This window comes from Lolium rigidum, chromosome 1 (assembly GCF_022539505.1).
Source record: "Lolium rigidum isolate FL_2022 chromosome 1, APGP_CSIRO_Lrig_0.1, whole genome shotgun sequence".
Taxonomy (NCBI): Eukaryota; Viridiplantae; Streptophyta; class Magnoliopsida; order Poales; family Poaceae; genus Lolium; species Lolium rigidum.
Genome location: NC_061508.1, coordinates 191,488,305 through 191,506,794, shown reverse-complemented (window position 1 = coordinate 191,506,794; position 18,490 = coordinate 191,488,305). Strand labels below are relative to the sequence as shown.

Here is an 18,490-nt window from a genome sequence, read left to right as displayed (position 1 = left end):
TGACGCTTGACATAAAAGATTTTCCTCCAAAGACCCCAGTGGGGGTCGATGCCGAGGAAAGCCTCGCAAACAGTTATGAAGATAGAAAGATGGAGAATGGAATTCGGGGTCAACTGCCAGAGTTGGATCCCATAGAAAAAGAGAAGGGAACCAAGAAATTCGTGGGCAGGAAGAGAAAGCCCGCGAAACAGAAAGGCGGCAAACATAACAGTAAAGCCCTTAGGGGGCTTTGGGCGAGTAGATGGACCTGGCAGACGGATGTCGCTGTCGGACAAGGAAATGGGGCCGAGGGTGCGCAGCCTGTTCACTTCACGGTTCGAAATGGTGGAACCGCTCCAATCACGGCTGACTTTGCTCGAGCCTGACGCGATGGTGCTCTTCTTCCTGCCCATGGCGACCGGAGCTTTTGGAAAAAGAAGCAGGGGTGAAAGGCTGAGGAAGAAGATGAGCAGTGAGGAAGTGTAAAAAGTAAAAAAACAAGAGAGCACCCCTTATTTATAGCATTAGCTGATGGAAAATCGTGGCCATAACTCTGAGGCCATCGTGGGAGGTGGAAAGAGATCCAGTCGTACACGTGTCACACTGAAGAAACGGAACCGGCGGTCCATTATTCCCGCGATGCGCGGAAATCGAGGAGGCGCCTCGGTGAACACGCAAGCACTGGTCATTTCCTAAAACTGCCCGCGCAGAAGTAGGGTGGGCCTGTCAGGTCACGTCCTGTCAGTCAAACCGCAGCAGTGGTGATGTCATCAGTGATGTCATGAAAGGCGTCGACTCTGATTGAAGCATCCGAGGAAAAATTAAAATCATCGAGTGGATCAACTTGAGTCTGCGCACGGATTGCAAGCATCCGTCCTTAGACTCGGGGGCTACTCCCATCGGGAGCGCTAGGCATGCACCCGATAAATTTGGTCAAAGAAGAAAGATTGAATACAAGGAACTTAAGCTTTACTCCCATCGGGAGCATAGTTTGTGCACCCGACAAACTTTTTTGCACTCCAGGATCATGCCCGGGGACGTGATTCTGTGTAGGATAGCGTTGTTCTGCCTTCGGCAGTTAACCAGCAAAGCTGGGCATGCTACTCAATATCCTTTACGCATTAAAAACTTCCAGAATTTGAAGACCCGATGTAAATGTATCGGATGACCTATGAAGAGTTGCAGAAAGCTTCGGCAGAAGAAAACGTTCGAGTGGTACAACTTGAGTCTACGCACGGATTGTAAGCATCCGTACTTAGACTCGGGGGCTACTCCCATCGGGAGCACTGAACGCGCACCCGATAAAAGAAAATGATGCTGTTACAAGATGGACAAGAACTATCAAGAGAGAAGAACATTTGATGGAGGCATGCTTTAGTCTTTACCCGAAATATCTTCGGCTAGACACTCGGGGGCTACTGACGTGGGCATTACCCTTCGGTAACTGTTATTGCCCTATCCTGTACGGCCCAACAGGAGGCCCATGAAGACACCCGATGGCAAGGTGGGCCACTATGGCGCTGCCGAAGAAGATTCCTTGAAGGACAAGACGAAGAAGAACCGAACAAGGAAAGTTTAGATCTAGGGCTTTTGTAACCTAGTCGTACCCGGACAGATCTCTTGAGACCTGGCCCCTTATATAAGGGCCAGGAGAGGGGCTGTCGAGGGACACAATCAATCTTAGCAACTTTAGCCACTGCAAGTCCAGAGCTAGGTCCAAGTAGCGCTTAGCCTCTCGACGAAACCACAGCCGAAACCTTCGGCACCCCATTGTAACCCGATATTTTCATAATCAAGATCGGACGAGCAGGACGTAAGGGTTTTACCTCATCGAGGGCCCCGAACCTGGGTAAATAGCTCTCCCCGCTTGTCTGTTAACCGATGTCTCGTGTCAGCCTACAGGATTCCGTCAACCCTAAGCCCCAATCGAAGGGCATTGCCGAGGAGTACCCTCGACACCTGGTTACCAAGACCTTTCGACATACATGTTTTAACCAAGTGTCGCAATGGGGTACCTTCATGCCACATATACAAAGGACCAAAGGAGATGTGCATCTCAACTATAGGCCTTCCATAATGGGAGAACATGAACAACAGACGTTGAGCATCCTCTCCAACTCTCTCTCACTTTTTTCTCATACTCTTTTTGTTTCTTTTCTGATACTCTTTTTCACAACTCTCTTTCACAAATCTTTTTTCACACAACTCTTTTTCACACAACTCTTTTTTCACTCTTCCTATTGAGGATGCTTGTTGCTGAAACTTCCACCATGATTAAGCATGGCTTCGGTTAGCGGCCCATTGCTCTTCTCTAACAATGCATGCTTACTTGCTTAAATGACCTCTACTTATTTCACAAGAGATAGCCATCAACAAAACAAAATAAATGATGATCAACGCAGGGTGCAATACCCCAAAACTGCAATGTTGAAAGACTTCCCTAGTAAACATGGTTATGGTCTAGCTCATTACTCATAATCAGTCAAACCAACAACATGCATAGTGGTATTTCCTATCAAACCTTACTTTCTTATGACCTTTAAATTACACAAAAAGGAAATTTTGAAAAGGTTGGAGGCAAAACACACACATTATACTTGGAATAGCAAGTGATATGTAGGTAGGTATGATAGACATTGGATTTGAGTAGAGCTTGGAAACAAGTCTATGCTTGTGTAAGAATTTAAATCTTTTCGCTAGCAAGAGGTCTAAAAGCATGCAATAGTATCCATAGACTATTCATTCATCGTCAAACAATGATACTTAAAGTTAAACATCTATGTATACTAGAAAAAAGTAGCACTGAATAAGGCACATAACAAATCATCACTCAATAGAGCATGTGAAACTAGAGATACAATACACAAAATAAATTTCAGCTTTTTTAGGCATTCCTTCTTTTCTTTTAAAAGCATGCAACTTATTTTACTTTGAACATTCAGAGATAAAGAGTTCGGTCCAGTAGATCATGCATATGTATTATAAACACTCAATATTACGGTCCTCTAATAAAACAAAACAAAACAAGAAAGAAATAAAACAAGGATGCTTCAAGTTTTTGCGAAAATTCTATGTTGCTCAAAAAACAGAGTTTAGAGGTGCTCAAAGCAGGAATTTTAAAATGAGTCCAGTGGGGTTGCATGGGCATCTCCAAGCTTATGATCTTCATCATACTTGAATCATATTAGTGTGATATTCCTCCATTCCTTGTGAAAAAAATAAACTTTTCTACCCATTCATTTCTATGGGTGACATTAGAGGTAAAAAGAAATCATGCTTGCTGCTATTTTACTCAAGAATAAAATTATATATTCATGAACTAGATAGAACATAATGTTCTACTCATTCTAGCATATCAAAAGATCCAACTAAAAAATCAATTTGACACTCAAAAGAATGGATCTGACAAAACAAGGCAGAGTATGTCCAGAATTTTTTGCTGCAGCAAAACTGAATTTTTAGTATGACTTAGACACCTCAGAAAATTAAGCCAATTTATGTAAATATATAGGATTAAAATTTTCAGCTACAGTATTAAGGAAAAAATTCTCAGCTACCAGTAAGGAGAAAAAAAAATTGTGCACTAAAAAGTGCAGCGCAGAAATCAGCAACTCCATATTATGTTTGCAACTTTAAACATCCAAACGGTAAAAACTTGATACTTTATTTGAAAATCAGAGAGTAAATTAAAAGAAAACTAACATTCTACAACAAGCATGCAAAACCAAAAATCACAAAATAAAAACATCTTGGCTTGCCTCCTGTAAAGCGCTTTCTTTATAGCCACATAGCTAGGCTTACTTACTTGATTCAAGTGACATGGAAATTATGTGGTAGCATAAATTCTACCGCCTTATTCCTTGGAAAGTGCTCCATGCACTTCTTATGAGGGAACTAAAACTTAACATCCCCTTCCTTCGAATTAATGATAGCCCCTGTTGTTCTCAGAAAAGGTCTTCCCAGGATTATAGGACTAGAGGTGTTTCTCCCCATGCCCATAACAATGAAACAAACAGGTACATATGTCATATGTAATTCAACCATAACATCTTTTACTTTTCCTATTGCCTTTTTGGTTGAATCATCAGCAAGTAATAAATCAATAGAGCATTTTTCCATATTTTTAAGGTTGAGAAATTCATATAGCTCTTTTGAGATAACATAAACACTAGATCCTATATCAAGAATAGAATGGTGTGTTTCTTTGTCAATATATATTAAAATCTTGGGAATCCACACATCCCCAGCTTAGGTGATATCATGGCCTCATTATTATACATCTGAATCTTTTCTTTGACAACATAGTTGGTAATATAAGAACCAAAACGAGCTTGATTAACATTGATAGTGGGATCTGTAGCAAATTTTTCTAGTATAGCAATCAATTCATAAAGCTACATTTATCAAGATCCAATAGTGGTTCCCTAGCTTCACTAAGCATCTTCAAAATGTATATCATTAGTAGGCTCAAGAGTTTCTTTTCCATACATAGTACTCAAAGGTGCAGTTTCCTCAAATTCATAGTTTTCTTTGGTATATGTGTCTCTAATTCCGGTGTATTTTATGCTCTTATAAATATAATCGTCTACCAACATTCCATCTAGCACTTTAATAGCATCACAAGTTTTAAGAAAGACGAAACGTATGTGTGATTCTGTATCTAAAAGATGCCTACTAGGTTGACTTAGGCCAAGATAAAAGCTATTCAAATACATATAATCTCTCAAATTATGTTCTAAATTGCAAGTTAATTTTTGTACCTTCTCCAGGCTTGAACTATGGTTTCTTTTTCCATTTGTTTGAAAGAAAGCATAAGTTTTTGATGATTATTGGAGCAATCCCCATATGCTTCTAAAAATGCGGCCCTCGTATTAAACCAATGTTTTATCTTGTTGAGGCAAAGTTTCATACCAAGTAGTAGCTTCTCCAACTAAGGAGTGTGGAAATAACTTAATTCTTAATGCACGGGGTCTATGTTTGAAGTAACAATTTGAGCACAAAGTTCCTCAAATTTTTTAATATGATGCTCAGCTTCCAAGGCATTCCCATGATCAAAACTTAATTTGTAGATAGCAATTATTATCTTAGGACTAATATTGTAGCTAATACCCGTTGAGTATGCAAGATGGCTACAATCCTGTGTTGCTCCTTTTAGCTTGTTGCCTTGCCTAAACATGATTGATACTACTTTTATGTGTTTTTAATTTTTTAAGAAAGAAACCTAACAAGCAAAAACAAAAAACAAGCAAACAAAGACTAAAAGAAAGACAAATAAAATACGATGCAAAATCTAGAATAGATAGGAGAGCTCACATCGATGTTACCTCCCCAAGCTTTGGTAAGAAACGGCGCCAGAAAATCTCTTGCAGTTGCTTGGAGCTTCTCACGCAGCAACCACTGTAATGCAACTCATTTCAGTTCCCCCGCAACGGCGCCAGAAAATCTCTTGATGACGTTGGGACTCCAAGTGCAGAGTGGTGCATCGTGGAGTATTTTCCCCACAAGGGTGACTCGAGGGTTTATATCAAACTCTCGGGGAATTGGATGAAAGAGTATTCTTCTCTCTTCTTCAAGCAATCCTGCAAGTAAACTAAATGCATTGTGCCCCCAACTCCACCGTGTGGTTGTCAAGCACAAGGTTTCGCGTAAGTAAATAACACAAGTAGTAATAAAACAAGTAGAAACTAAACTAGATGAAATAACTAAGTAAAAACTATAAAGAGATTGATTGTTTTTGGTGTTTTGATGCAAATAAGAAAAGTAAATATTTTGTATTTTCGGAATAAAATAGTGCATCAAATAGAAAACAATGTAAAAGCAATATAAATGTGTTTCTTATGATAAAAAGTGGACCAGGGTTCATGGGTTCACTTGACTATTCTCTCGTAATGTTGTGGTGGACAAAAAACAATTCATCAATGAGATAAGAAGGAACAAATAATATTATATGTAAGATTGGAATTAATATGGGCATCACATCCTAACATAGAGATGATGCAACACACCTCTCTTATGCTCCACAAGAAGAAACTTCATCAATCGTGTATTAAGAATTAACAGAGCATAGCAATAAGTACTTTGCCATGAAGTTTGAATATCAAATATGCTACCTTGAACAAACAAGATCATCATTGCTGTCACATGATGAACATAGCACATGCATTCACTTAATCCCTACCGAGGTAGCAAACGAAAGGCCAAACAATAATATAGCATCAACATATTGTCACTATCCAATCACTAAAACCTTGCTACTCCATCTAACACACACACACATCACCCCACACACGCTCTTGCATAGATGTTGGATCAGAACATAAAATGAAGAACGGGGTACATAATATGCATCTATCAATACATCTCACAATATAATAAGATCAGATCTCATAAAACAATATCATAGAACAAGGATCCACCACATAGGTATTGCAAATATGGCCATAATCATGATAGGCAGCTCATATGGCACTAAGTACTATGAACAACATGAGAGAAATAGATCAAGCTACTTTCACAAACCCGTAGTACAGAGGTGGACTACTCCCTCTTGATCATGGTGATGATGATGAAGATGTTGGAGAAGGTGGAGATCCTCCGGCGGTGATCCCGGTGGAGTTTCCCCCTCCAATCTTCTCTGCAGCAACCTCCATTTTGGTGTTTGTGTCTTTATACAAAGTTCTTCTCCCGAGAACTCTCTGGGACCATATATATAGGGGTTTTTAGGGCAAAATACGTCGGTTCGCGAAAGAATCGGGTCAAAAGGGCGATCGACGGCTGAACGGAGGTGGGTGGCGCGGCCAAACTCTTGGGCCGCACCACCTATGCCCGTTTGGCCCTCGGGCCTCTCCAGGTGTGCTTCCAAGGTCCACGATGTTTCTCCCGATGAAAAAATCATGCTCCAAAAATATCTGGTCAATTTGACTCCGTATAGGTCTCTGAAAGTGAAAAATACGTGAAACAGGGTTTTCCCGTTCTACAGGGTTATAAACCAAATAAAGGAGATCATTGGTAAATCCCCATAAATCAATGTAAAACATGGTATTATCATCATATATGTTGCAAATATGTGGGAATTCAATATGATAAATGACAAAGTTCATGTATGTATTTTACATGCATCAGACACCCTTTCTCGGCCTCCACACTCGTCCGTCTGTCGGCAGCTTTCCGAAGCGCCATGCTCACTGAGTCCCCATGCCTCATCAACAGAGTCAAGTAAACCTCCGGCTGTCCCGCCGATGCCTTTGCTACGGCGGAGCCTAGGTCTACACCACACACATTGTAGTCAGTGATACATGAACCCGAGGGTTACCTGGATGACCTATGATGTCTCCCCGGCCGATGAAGGAGGGCGGGGACGATAAACCCATCGAGATGCTTGAAAATAATGTACAAAACACCTACATGGAACGCCAAATGTCAGGGTTTTGATTCCCAGAAAGATATTTATAGGTGTAAGGGCTTGTGATCATGAACCGATGGACTAACAACCTTAAGGCATGAAAGATTTATATAGGTTCATCAGGACCAGATGATGATCTGGTAACAACCCTACGTCCTGTGTTGGCTATATTCTGAGAAGCTTGTGAGTGCTCAAGTGTTACAAAGGTGGTCCTCCAGCTAGGAATCTAGCTGGAAGGTATGGTTGACGACGACTAAGAGTCTAGCTGGCATGTCGAGACTATTCTGGCTAGGATACAACTCGGGGTAGAATGAAACCGTTGGGTATGCTCTAATAGCCTTAAGAGGAACTGCCTATCAACTACTACAACTCTAGTGAGCTTCTCTCCGGAGTCTTCTAGCTTATGGTGGGTGGATGTGTGTGTATGAACTTTATAGGTTGTGAATGGATTGAAAATCTAATGTCTTGGATCATGCATGGAGTGTCTTCTTCCTCTGTGGGCTGCTTCTTTTATACCCTCGGCCATGTAAATTGGGGCATGGCGGTGTTGAGATTCTTGGCCGCTACTCTTGTGCTTCTTGGCCGCTACTCCTCAACTCCTTGGACGCTACTCCAGCTTCTTTCCGTTGGGCCGTCGGGAGCCGCTCTACTCTAGATGAGGTCATCGTGGACTTCTGAGTTCTCGGAGATGATTCCGCCGGCAGGAGGGCTAGGACGTGATCACCTAGCGAGGGGCCATGCTGCGCTAGGCTGACTAGGGACGTGCCCGGACGGCGGTTCGTTTGGTCCCGTAAGCCAGATGTGCGTCAATCTTGGCGACACCGGTGATGACTTCTACAGTGTTGGCCCCCTTTTGTCCCTTAGCTGGATATGTTGGCTAGCCGGCTAGCTGGTGGGCTGAAGTTTACCTATCTCTGGGTACCCGGCTACCCATAACCTGTCACCTCTTCACTGATTCACAGAAAACGCAAGCCTCGACCTAACTATCCGGCCAAAAAATCAGGCTCAGGTCTGCGCTAGAGACATGGTCGGGCAGGGCTGCCCATGCCCAACTATAGGTAGAACCTCTATTTTGAAAGAAAAAAAATCAGCTTTTTTACCCGACTCAAGTTTAGCTTTGGTATTAGCCAACTCAAGCCTCAACAGTCGGTCTTCTTGAACTTTCAAGCATTGACGGCTCTTGTATAAATAAAAACTTTGCCAGATGAAGAACTTTGTAACAAATAATAAAATAACCGTCCACCCAGCTACTAGTTACTATCAACTTCGCCACGTGTTATTAGATACTACCTTGTTCCATAATGTAAGGCTTTTAATTGCCAAAACATCTTATATTATGAAATAGAGTAATATCAACTAAAGATTTTGTTGCAAACTTGCAACTACTCTTAATAACTGATTAAACTTCACGTATGCTTTCCTTGGACGTTCATTGATAGGCATCCTGCATGACCACTATGCTGGACACTGATTATGCACTTGTGCTAACACCTTAACTACCTAGGAGGTTCAGCTATGAAGTGCATCATGTTCTTTCCACTGAAAGATCGGATTCAACTTCTTTTTGTCTATGGTTAGGTTTTACAAATTGAACACAATTGTTTAGCTAATCCCGCCGCCGCCAGGCCCCCTCCTCCCTCCCCTCTCCTCCCTCGCCGCTGCCTGAGGGCGCGGCCGGGCAAAGCCCGGTCGGCGTCGGCGGCGGCGAGGTCCTCTCATTCTCTGGCTTGGGTGGAGGGGCGCGGGAAGTCTCCCACGGGACAGGGCGTGGCCCGTCCGTCGGGTGCCACGGCGTGCCGGCACGGGCATGGCCTGCTGCGGCGATGCGGCAGGCGATGGTGGTGGTTACGCGTCTCCGGGCGGTGCGGGCACGTGGCGGCAAGGGCGGTGGTGGCTGCTCGGCCGATCTGCGAGGAGGTGGCTCAACGACGGTTGCGTGGGAGGGCCGGCGGCGGCTCGCTGCGGGCTGGATCGAGGTTGTCGGGCCTTGATCTTGCCGGCGGTGGCGCGACGGTGTCCTCTGCGGATACGACATCTGAGGGACGGCGGTGGTGGCTCAAGGAGGCGCCATCTGCTTGCCTCGACACTACGCTCGGCGAGGTGGGGATGCACGGTTGCCGGTGAAAACCGTGCTCCAACTCCGGTCTTGGCGGGCGATGGCGGCGCTACACGTCGTAACCTTCTTGAAGGCATCGTTGTCGCAGCCTGCATCTACACACCCGTGCTGATCCGTGGGAAACCCTAGATCTAGGTCTCCCGGATCGGACGATGGCGGCGCGCCCTGCGTCGTTCTACCTCTTGGGGCATCGTTTTTGGAGCAGCTGCTGGATGTTGGCGGATGTTGGTGGAGTGGTATTCATCTACCACATCGTTGGTGTTGAGTCTCGGTGGCATGGTGCTGCAGGGCATCGACGACGGATGCGGGATGATGTATGCGTGGAGGACGGTGGAGCCGTGTGGAGTCATGGTGGCATCGACGACAAGTCTTGCAAGGTTAATGCGATGATCTCTCTTGAAGATGAAGTCGAGGAAGACGGCGGTAGCAACTTCTGTGGTGTGTGCGTTGGCGTGCGCGGAGAGTCTGCTTGACTGGATGTGCTTCCCACCTGCTATTGGGTGGTTTGGGAAGATATTTGGTTTTTGGATGATGTGAGTTGGTGTATTGTCACCCCCTTCATCCCACGGTAGGTTTAGTGAGATGGTTTCGAGGTTGATCTTTTGTATTATTCTGTAAGGTTTTGTGAATAATCTAATAAAAAAAAACGTGTGCATTATTTGGATGCAGAAGCTGGAGCGATATTCCCCCATTTCGAAAAAAAGCTAGCGAACCCACTTGTTTCTCCGTAGTAAAGCAAACTTTCAGCTTCAATATGACCTTTTGTACCATGATTACATGATATGCTAGAGGGGGAGAGAGAGAGTCCCTGTTGACACTGTCGTTCTCATGCAGCAGTGTACTCATCAATTAAGCATGGCAAGTTGAAGCTCACCCCAGTGGCATAGGCCCCACAAGTTATCGACGCATGGTTCGCCGTACGTCGCCGGATGGCCCCAGCGGCAGCTGCCGGGACAAGGGCGTGTCGCGGGAGATGGACGTCCATGGGGGTGTGGACAGCGCGCAGGGCCAACTGCAGGAGACGTCCCCTTCAAATCTCCTTGCAGCCATAGATCTCACATCAACTGTACGACTTCGACCGGTCGATCGAGCGGTTTATTTCATGAAGCAGTTCCGATCGAATCGACCGGTTGCAGCCAAAAGTAAGATTCTCCCTAGCCGGATGATCTCATTGATTGTCACAGTGATATACTGCTGTCTGATTGCTATTTTATTTCCTTACTAGTTTCTGTTTTTTTCTGCTAGGGTTATGTTCAGTCGATCTTAGAATCAATCCCTTGAGCTATATCAGCAGTGGGTGGCGCTGTTCAGAAATTATATTCATCAAAACAGCAATGCTTATAGGTAGTGCTAGTTTTTTTTTAAGATAAGCTGTAGTGCTAGTTGCTAATAAATATCGGCATGAATTAGTTAATTCGATCTTGTACTAACAGAGCATTCATACTTTGTGATGGATGAACTTGATGACTCTGGTGAACAATGTTGGTTGTGAAGTGCATACTTTAGGCATCCTGTCAGTGTTGATTTGTTCTGATTATGTAAGAGATTTATGGAAGACGAATTGCAAGGCTAGCTTTGTCGAGAAATTTGGTGAAAACAGCTTTGTTCATATCGGAGATCTCTCTTGGAACTAACTGAAAGAAGATAAAATGCACCCAGTCCTAAGCAACTCCCAAGAGCTTAATCCATCTCTTTCTGACAAGAAGCATAAGACATCTACTAATTGCCATTATCTAAAGCAAACAGCCATGCGACTTTTTGGCTTAGCTACCTAGATTATCGTAGTTAAGCACTTTGTATATCTTACTACTAATTTTGAAACCATTTTATCGAATTTTCTTAAAAAATAATACGCACCGCCAATTCCAGTACAGTACTAGTAATGCAGTATAAGAAGTACTATTCACTCATCTAATTTTAAGCCATTCAATTATTTGAATTCCAGTGGTCATGTCGAGGTTCTGAAGAAAATTTGCATGGAAAAAATCTTGATCTCTTTTTTGACGGGGAAAACAAATCTTGATGTTACCGGTTAACAGGAAGCAGAAAGATGATCTGTAGGGGGCCAAAAAAAGCAATCTTCGGTCCCCTTCCGCTCGTCCTTTGCTCCCTTCCCTCTCTCTCAATCATGTACCTCCGACGTCCCCAGTACTGGCCCATCTCCGACGCCGGTCGCCCTCGTCGCGGCCACGGCGCTGTCGACGGGTCGGATCGCGCGGGCGCGACGCTTCATCACGGTTCCTTGCTCTTCACCGTGCATTGCAAGCGCATTAATTCAGTGTAGCTTGTCTCTGAATCATTACATGCAGGATCCTTGTCTGCGACCTGCAGCTAGCCGCACTGAATTTGATGTATAATAATAATCTCCTGCAGATTCATGCAACGTAGATTGATGCGGATATCATCCACAACGGGTCGCCAATAACCAATGAGCAATTAATTTGTCTGAAGAAACTAATTTCGCAGGTAGATACATCATACTCCGTCTACGTCTACATCTGAAGTTTGTAGGTAACTAACTGAAAGGAATGTACCACAAGGACCATTCCATGTTCATGTAAAGTACACCATATCAGTGGTGTGTCTCTGCATTCCTGTAACTAAATGAAACTGTTTTTCCTTGACAGATTTGGTAAACTATGTCCATGCGTCTCTGCAAGATCATGAAATCGAAGAGAAACGAAACAAAAACAAAAACAAATGATTTGTTTGGATTGCAGGTACGGAGCATGGATCGGTTCATTTTTTTATAGGAACAGGGAAGTTATTCCCACGTTATAAATCGGACCGACATGGAGATGTTGTTAGTTAGCTTGAGGCGGTGGCCTCAATTTGGCCTCTTGCTACTGTTGAACTCCATTATGTATGCATGTGGTGAGCAGGAGTGTTATTTTGTTAACGCGGGGAGGTATGGTTGTTGTTTTCTTGATCGTTATTAGGTTGTTTTCTTAATGGTTATTTAAGAAATTAGTTAATTACTACTTGAATGGATCTGAGTCATCTTGTTAAAAATATTTGTCCAATATGTGACAAAAAGGGTTCCATAACTGACCAGAATTGGGTGAAGCATCAGTTCCAAGAATTGTTTCAGTTTAAAATGGTTGTTCTCTAACTAATCAAAGAATGGGAGAAAAAGATGAAGTAGAAACAAAGCAAATTATATTGTCCATATTATAGGGATCTAGTGGCTATTACTTCAAAAAGGCCAGAAATTTTATGAGAAGGGCCCTTCACCAGAAAGACAGGCAGTGGAAGCATGTGGTCAAGAACCTTTTGAATCTTTTCTCTCTCTTGTTTTATTTTCTTTTTTGAGTCTGTGGTTTGCACACGTGACAGATAAGCTAGCTACATACTATGATCAAATAGGTGCATGCATTTTCGGAGCAAGCTATAAACAACTGGCCAACATGTTCAATTGTTGCTTTGAATTATATAGTGAGTGATGTTGACTTAATATTATTGTTCTTCTTTTGCAAGTTAGCTGAAATTATTATGAACTTCATTTTCTTGTATACCTCAATGTACTCCAGGTGCCCGTCGGAAATAAAATGCACATCAGTACAACTGCTTTCTCCACGGCTCCACGCCCTGTTTTAGATGTCGTTGATCTTAGGATGCACGCAGTCAACCTTCGAAACCTTCTTGCATAATATATAGAAATATATTTAGAATTTCTATATGAAAATTATATTATTAGATATTTCACGAAAAATCACCCTTTTTCTCAGAATCTCCGATGTCAATTTGGTCTGCCTAGTGGTCTCAAGAAGAAAAAAAAACACTTGGTCTTCCTAGTGACCATTGGTTTGGTGCTTCTGCAAGGACAAGGAATGATAATGTCATGAGGAGTACCAACATAGTGTTCATGGATATGTGTGTTAATAGGTCCCCGTCACGAAGTACTACTACTACTAGCGTGTAATTATTATTGCTTATGTTAGTTATCGTTGTGCCCATAAATCTTTTCTAAGGGAGGACTAGCTAGAGCCACGGATGGCGTGTGATTGCTTTGATTTGACTGTTGAGGCTAATTACTCACCATCTCTGATGTGAGTATCTCAAGCTCTAACCTCTCCTCCTTCCATATTTGCTTTGATGGTTAGCAATCCATCCCATGGGTGAATTAAATAAACAAAGGAGAGCAAGAGCTTTATTACCTATGTTCCAATTGTAGTCCTACTACTCCATAGAGTAGAGTCTAATGCAACTTCACTCTCATAATTTTTTATGTGGATGACATAACATTGAACAGATTAATTCCTTGTACAGTTTACAGAGTAATCAAGTATATAGGAATCAGCATATTCGTTTTCACAACTTAAATCATTTATGAAATGAATTCTAGATTGTGTGAAGATTGGACCCGAGGATCTCAGAAAAGTTGGAGTTTCACATTGCTTTTGCACGAGTTTCTCGCAAAGTAGTTCAATCTCCTTCGTACTTGGGAGATTATTAATTTCGGAACCAGGGAAGCACCGACGCCCCGAGAACATGACCTTGATAGAACAGTGTTCAATGGCCTTAGTTTTACAACATTGTCACTAACTTCTAACACTAAACTTGAGGGGTACAATTAGTGTACTACAAACTAAAGGGGATTATGGTAAATTAGGCCCATCATAGTGTTTGATTTAGGGGGGCACTGTAGCAATTGGGAACCTTTTTGTCAAAGCAGATTGCGAAATGATTAGCACATAGCTTGAGGAAGGAGCAATAGAGTCACTGTTGACTGAGGGGCCAACAAGGCTAAGCCAGTAGCCACTGTCTCCATAAAAGAAATATTGCTAGAAACTAAATTAATTTCAGCCGCTAGAACCTTTGATCATACACTGTGCTTAGTGCTCTGTCTCAACTCAATGGTTGGTTAGGCTAAGCTAGTCCAGGATGGTTAAGATGTCACCCTTTCTTGTAATGCAGTCCTCGCTCCTTGTTCTTTGCATGGCCCCATTTGCCACCATTGGGTCTGTCCTTGCAGCTTCCTCTTAGGGCAATGTGGCCATGTGGCCCTCCACTGCTAGCTAGTATGATACTACCAATCTTTCTATTACGGACTCCATTTTTTCTATTTGGTTGTTGTGTGTGAAACAACAGTAAGATTTCTGCCTCATTCCATCTACAGAGGAACAAAAAACACAGAGCATATAGATGCTGATCAAAATCAGAGTAGACACCTCAGGGTGATTTTACGTCGATAAAATGAAACGGTTGAATTATTAATTTGTAGAAGTTCTTTGTTTCATTCTTATTCAAGCTTCTAGATAAAACGGTTGGTGTCCACGGATCGATAAACAAACTCGACCATATCAATCGTCTCACAAATAAATCTCACCATCTTCGTGGCTTCATTGATCATTTAATTTAATTGCCCCCACACACTGGCATACACTATTTATAGATGCCATAGTGACAGGTAGTAACAACTGTGTAAAGCTAGTGACACTGGTACATGGAAGCAGAGATGAACAGCTTGCCGATCCCCTAAGCTGCAAGCAAGGATTTTGTTTTTGTGGGGTTAAGTGGGGCTTCACATCATTCACACCGCAGGCAGCATCACCATGTACAAGTCCACACTGACAATTGACAAATCGAGGTTGCAACGTGCCAATACCATCCATGTCAATCTACAGCATTGGTTCCCATGGTATGAGCATACTTGCAGCTTCTTCTGTAAGTGAAATTAATTTGTAAAACCTCTGTTCAACAGATTGTAACTTTACAGACCTTCTGTGGGAAAGTTGAGACACACGTTGTACCAAAAAGGCAGGGTTTTGGAAAGCTACCTTTCAGAGAAACGAGAGGCTTTCGGTATAGGCTTGTACGATGTGGATACACTGGCATGGAGACATGCCAAGAAACAGAATCTAAAATGCATCTCCTCTTACCTGTCTGTCGACACTAACCCTTAGTGAAGTATGCATTACATTGTTTAGCATTTTGTTCTATCGACTACCACAGTAAATTGATTAAAGTGTACGTCAAAGAGAACTTCTTGGCGTGGTTAGGTACGAGTGGATCCGAGTCGATCCCATTTTAACATAGAAATTTGCATTATCTTTGTTTCAAAATAAATGACATTTTGGAAAGCTAAATCCAAAACGGCATCTATTTTGGAAGAGAGATACTACTCTACTCAATGCATTATCTCTAGATCAGCATTATCTTTTTTAATACTTCTGAATTATGATAAGAGACTTTTTAAAAATGGCATCAACTGAATGTTGATGTTTCACAAGTAATTCTAATTTGAAATTCTCGTCCATATGATGTCACCCATGAATTTCTAGTGCCTGATTTTTGTAACCCCATGAAAAATTTAACCTTGTGAACAATTATTTTCCTCCGATTCATAATAGTCTCTAATATAGATGTATCTAGAAATATTTTAGTTCTAGGTACATTCATATTAGTGTCAAGTAATATGAATCGGAGGAAGTATTACATTTACATTTTTTTCTCTCCTGATTACATGACATGTACAGCTAAAAAAATCTCAGTTACAACTCATGTACAACTTCCATGCCAGCACGGATCACGGCGCAATGCTTGACACAGCTATAACTTAAATAAATCTTGGTTAGATGAGAACTGAAAGGAAAATGGCTTATTCCTTCAATCTTTTGGGAAAGAGCCAGCGCCCAGCCCACCAAGCCCAGCCCAGAGCGTTGAGGCCCAGGCGAACGGTCCCTTCCATCCGGACTCTTCGTCGTCGGCTATCGCGAATCACGAGGCAGCCTTACTGCTTGCAGCGCAGTCCGAAAACAAAACCCTGCCGTCTCCCTCCTCCCCGGCGGCCTATCTAGGGTTTCTTTGCCTCTCCGTTCCTCTCGCTCCACACGCGCTTCCTTCCAGAAGCTTCTAGATACGTCCAGTCGGAGGAGGAGCTTCCGCCGCAGCAGCAGCCATGGCGTCCACCAAGGTCCAGCGTATCATGACCCAGCCCATCGTACGCTCCCTTATCCCCTCTTCCTCATCTGCTCTTTCTTTTTCTATCCATGGCCTTTTTTCCTAACTGTTTGGTTGCATTTGTTCCCCGCTGCTGCGGTGGTCGGCGAATCCTTGCTGCGCGACGGAAGAATCTCATCTTCCGATTCCTCCAGAGCGTAAGTGTTTGATTGGGGAAATTTAACGATTCGGGTTCTTCTTTATCGGGTTGCTGATGGTTGGCTCCAACTGATTTGATTCTAATTTGGCGCAGAAAGCGCGCATCCAGATCTGGCTGTTCGAGCAGAAGGATATGCGGATTGAGGGCCGTATCATCGTAAGTTCCTTCGCCGATTTCTTGCCCAAATTGGCAGAATTTAGTCCTATCAATCCATCTGCTTGCGTGCGAGTGTATGTTAACAGTAATGTAACTGCGTCTTGAGGGAAAATGATTTCCATGTCTTGCTTGTACATAACTTAAGAAGAGCATTGATAACTTAGAAGAAGTGCATAAACCTCTCTTTGTTTGTTTTGTTAAAGACACTTGAAATCTGCGTACTAAACAGTAAGCTATTAATTCAAGTTCTAAGGTGTGATATGAGCTCTTGAATTGTCTGGAATTGAATCTAGTTCGCTGTTCTTAGATGGTTAGACTGTTAGACGGGTCGATTTTCATACCTTGCGAATGACATTTCTTTGTATGTCATTTAGCATTAGTCTTGCTTCTCTCAATTCTAATGAGAGAAGCCTTGCTGCTGTATCTGCGAGCACTTGTGACTGTTTTCTCTTAATAGTTAATATATTAGGGTTTCTAGTTGTTCTTATATGTGGTTGGAGGGACATAATCTAATATTTAAGCTTTACTTTTCCACTGTATTCTTTATCCGAAGCTTGTAACACTGAAACCAACCTCAATCTTGACCTTTAAATCAGGGACCAAATGGTTACTCTGTTCGTCCGTTGTAATAGGCTAATAGCACACTTGTCCAGACAGAACTTCACCATAGTATCTACTCCATCCGTTCTCGTTTAGTCTACCTTCTACAAATTTTAGACTTATTAGCAAGTCCTTTAATACTACTACTTTATGTAAACAACCAATCCAAGCTACATTAAAACTAATGACATCCAATGGAAAGGGTAGGACTGCTCCATTTTTTGCGTTGTTGATTATAAAGCTAAAGTGTAGACTAATATGGAACAAAATTTTAGTATAAGATGTAGAATAAAAGAGAACAGAGGGAGTATTAGATATCAGAGTATTTCTAGAAGATATTTCGAATGTCTTCCTTTTTGGATAATCGGCTTCACTGTTTAGTATTGAAGATCAGTGGTGTAGATTTGTGATAATTTGGTTGCGATTCAGACCAGGAAAGAGATGTTGGTGATGGATGACTTTTGCTAGAACATATCTTGACTTTTGCTTCAACTTCATGACCCTTCCTCTGTAACCTACTGTTAGTCAAACATCGTTTTTTAGTGTGTTCATGTCTTGTGATTTTTAGATTGCTTCAAGTCCTTTGGATTACCCTCAACACTCGCACCTCTCCCTTTGATTATGGATATGCAGCATATTGTCTATGGTGTTTGGATATGTTGCTGCCTAATGCGTAGTCTAGCCTTGTTGTTACTTCTTGTGGTGACCGTGTTTACTGGCAAGTGATAAGGACTGGAACTGGTTATCATGTTTGTGTGCATTTGTTTCCATGTTTAAATTGCACTGTAATAATTTCCGTACAACAATGGGGTTTATAATGTTCTGTTAAGATATTATTATTGTATGCATAAACATTCTTCCTTAGCTGCTCCCTCTGATTCAAATTAATTGACTCAACTTTGTCTAAAACCAGATGTATCTAGTCAACAAACGCATCTAGATACATCCGTATCTAGATAAAGTTGACTCAATTAATTTGAATCTGTAGGAGTACTTAATCAAAAGATTTTTTTTACCTTCTTTTGGCGATAGGCATTGCTGTTTTGTCAATGTTTTGCTTTTGAGTTTTGACATTGCAAAAGAAGGAAGATAGTATTTGGTTTTATTTTTGGAAAATCTGTGGCATCGTAGTTTT

General features: G+C 42.2%; 1 protein-coding gene across 1 annotated transcript; it reads left to right on the top strand.

Annotated features, from left to right (window-relative positions):
* The first annotated feature begins 16,240 nt into the window (after nt 1-16,240).
* Nucleotides 16,241-16,860, top strand: LOC124653945 (small nuclear ribonucleoprotein E-like). Its single transcript, XM_047193004.1, has 3 exons — nt 16,241-16,440; nt 16,571-16,597; nt 16,693-16,860. The coding sequence occupies exons 1-3, from the start codon at nt 16,399-16,401 to the stop codon at nt 16,858-16,860; spliced, it is 237 nt and encodes a 78-aa protein (XP_047048960.1). The 5' UTR covers nt 16,241-16,398.
* The last annotated feature ends 1,630 nt before the right edge of the window (nt 16,861-18,490 follow it).

Excerpts from the sequence above, each read along its gene's own strand:
- LOC124653945 (XM_047193004.1), top strand. The coding sequence starts at position 16,399 with ATGGCGTCCACCAAGGTCCAGCGTATCATGACCCAGCCCATC. Across the intron at positions 16,441-16,570 it reads GTATCATGACCCAGCCCATC|AATCTCATCTTCCGATTCCT; the intron begins GTACGCTCCCTT and ends GCGCGACGGAAG. Across the intron at positions 16,598-16,692 it reads TCTTCCGATTCCTCCAGAGC|AAAGCGCGCATCCAGATCTG; the intron begins GTAAGTGTTTGA and ends AATTTGGCGCAG.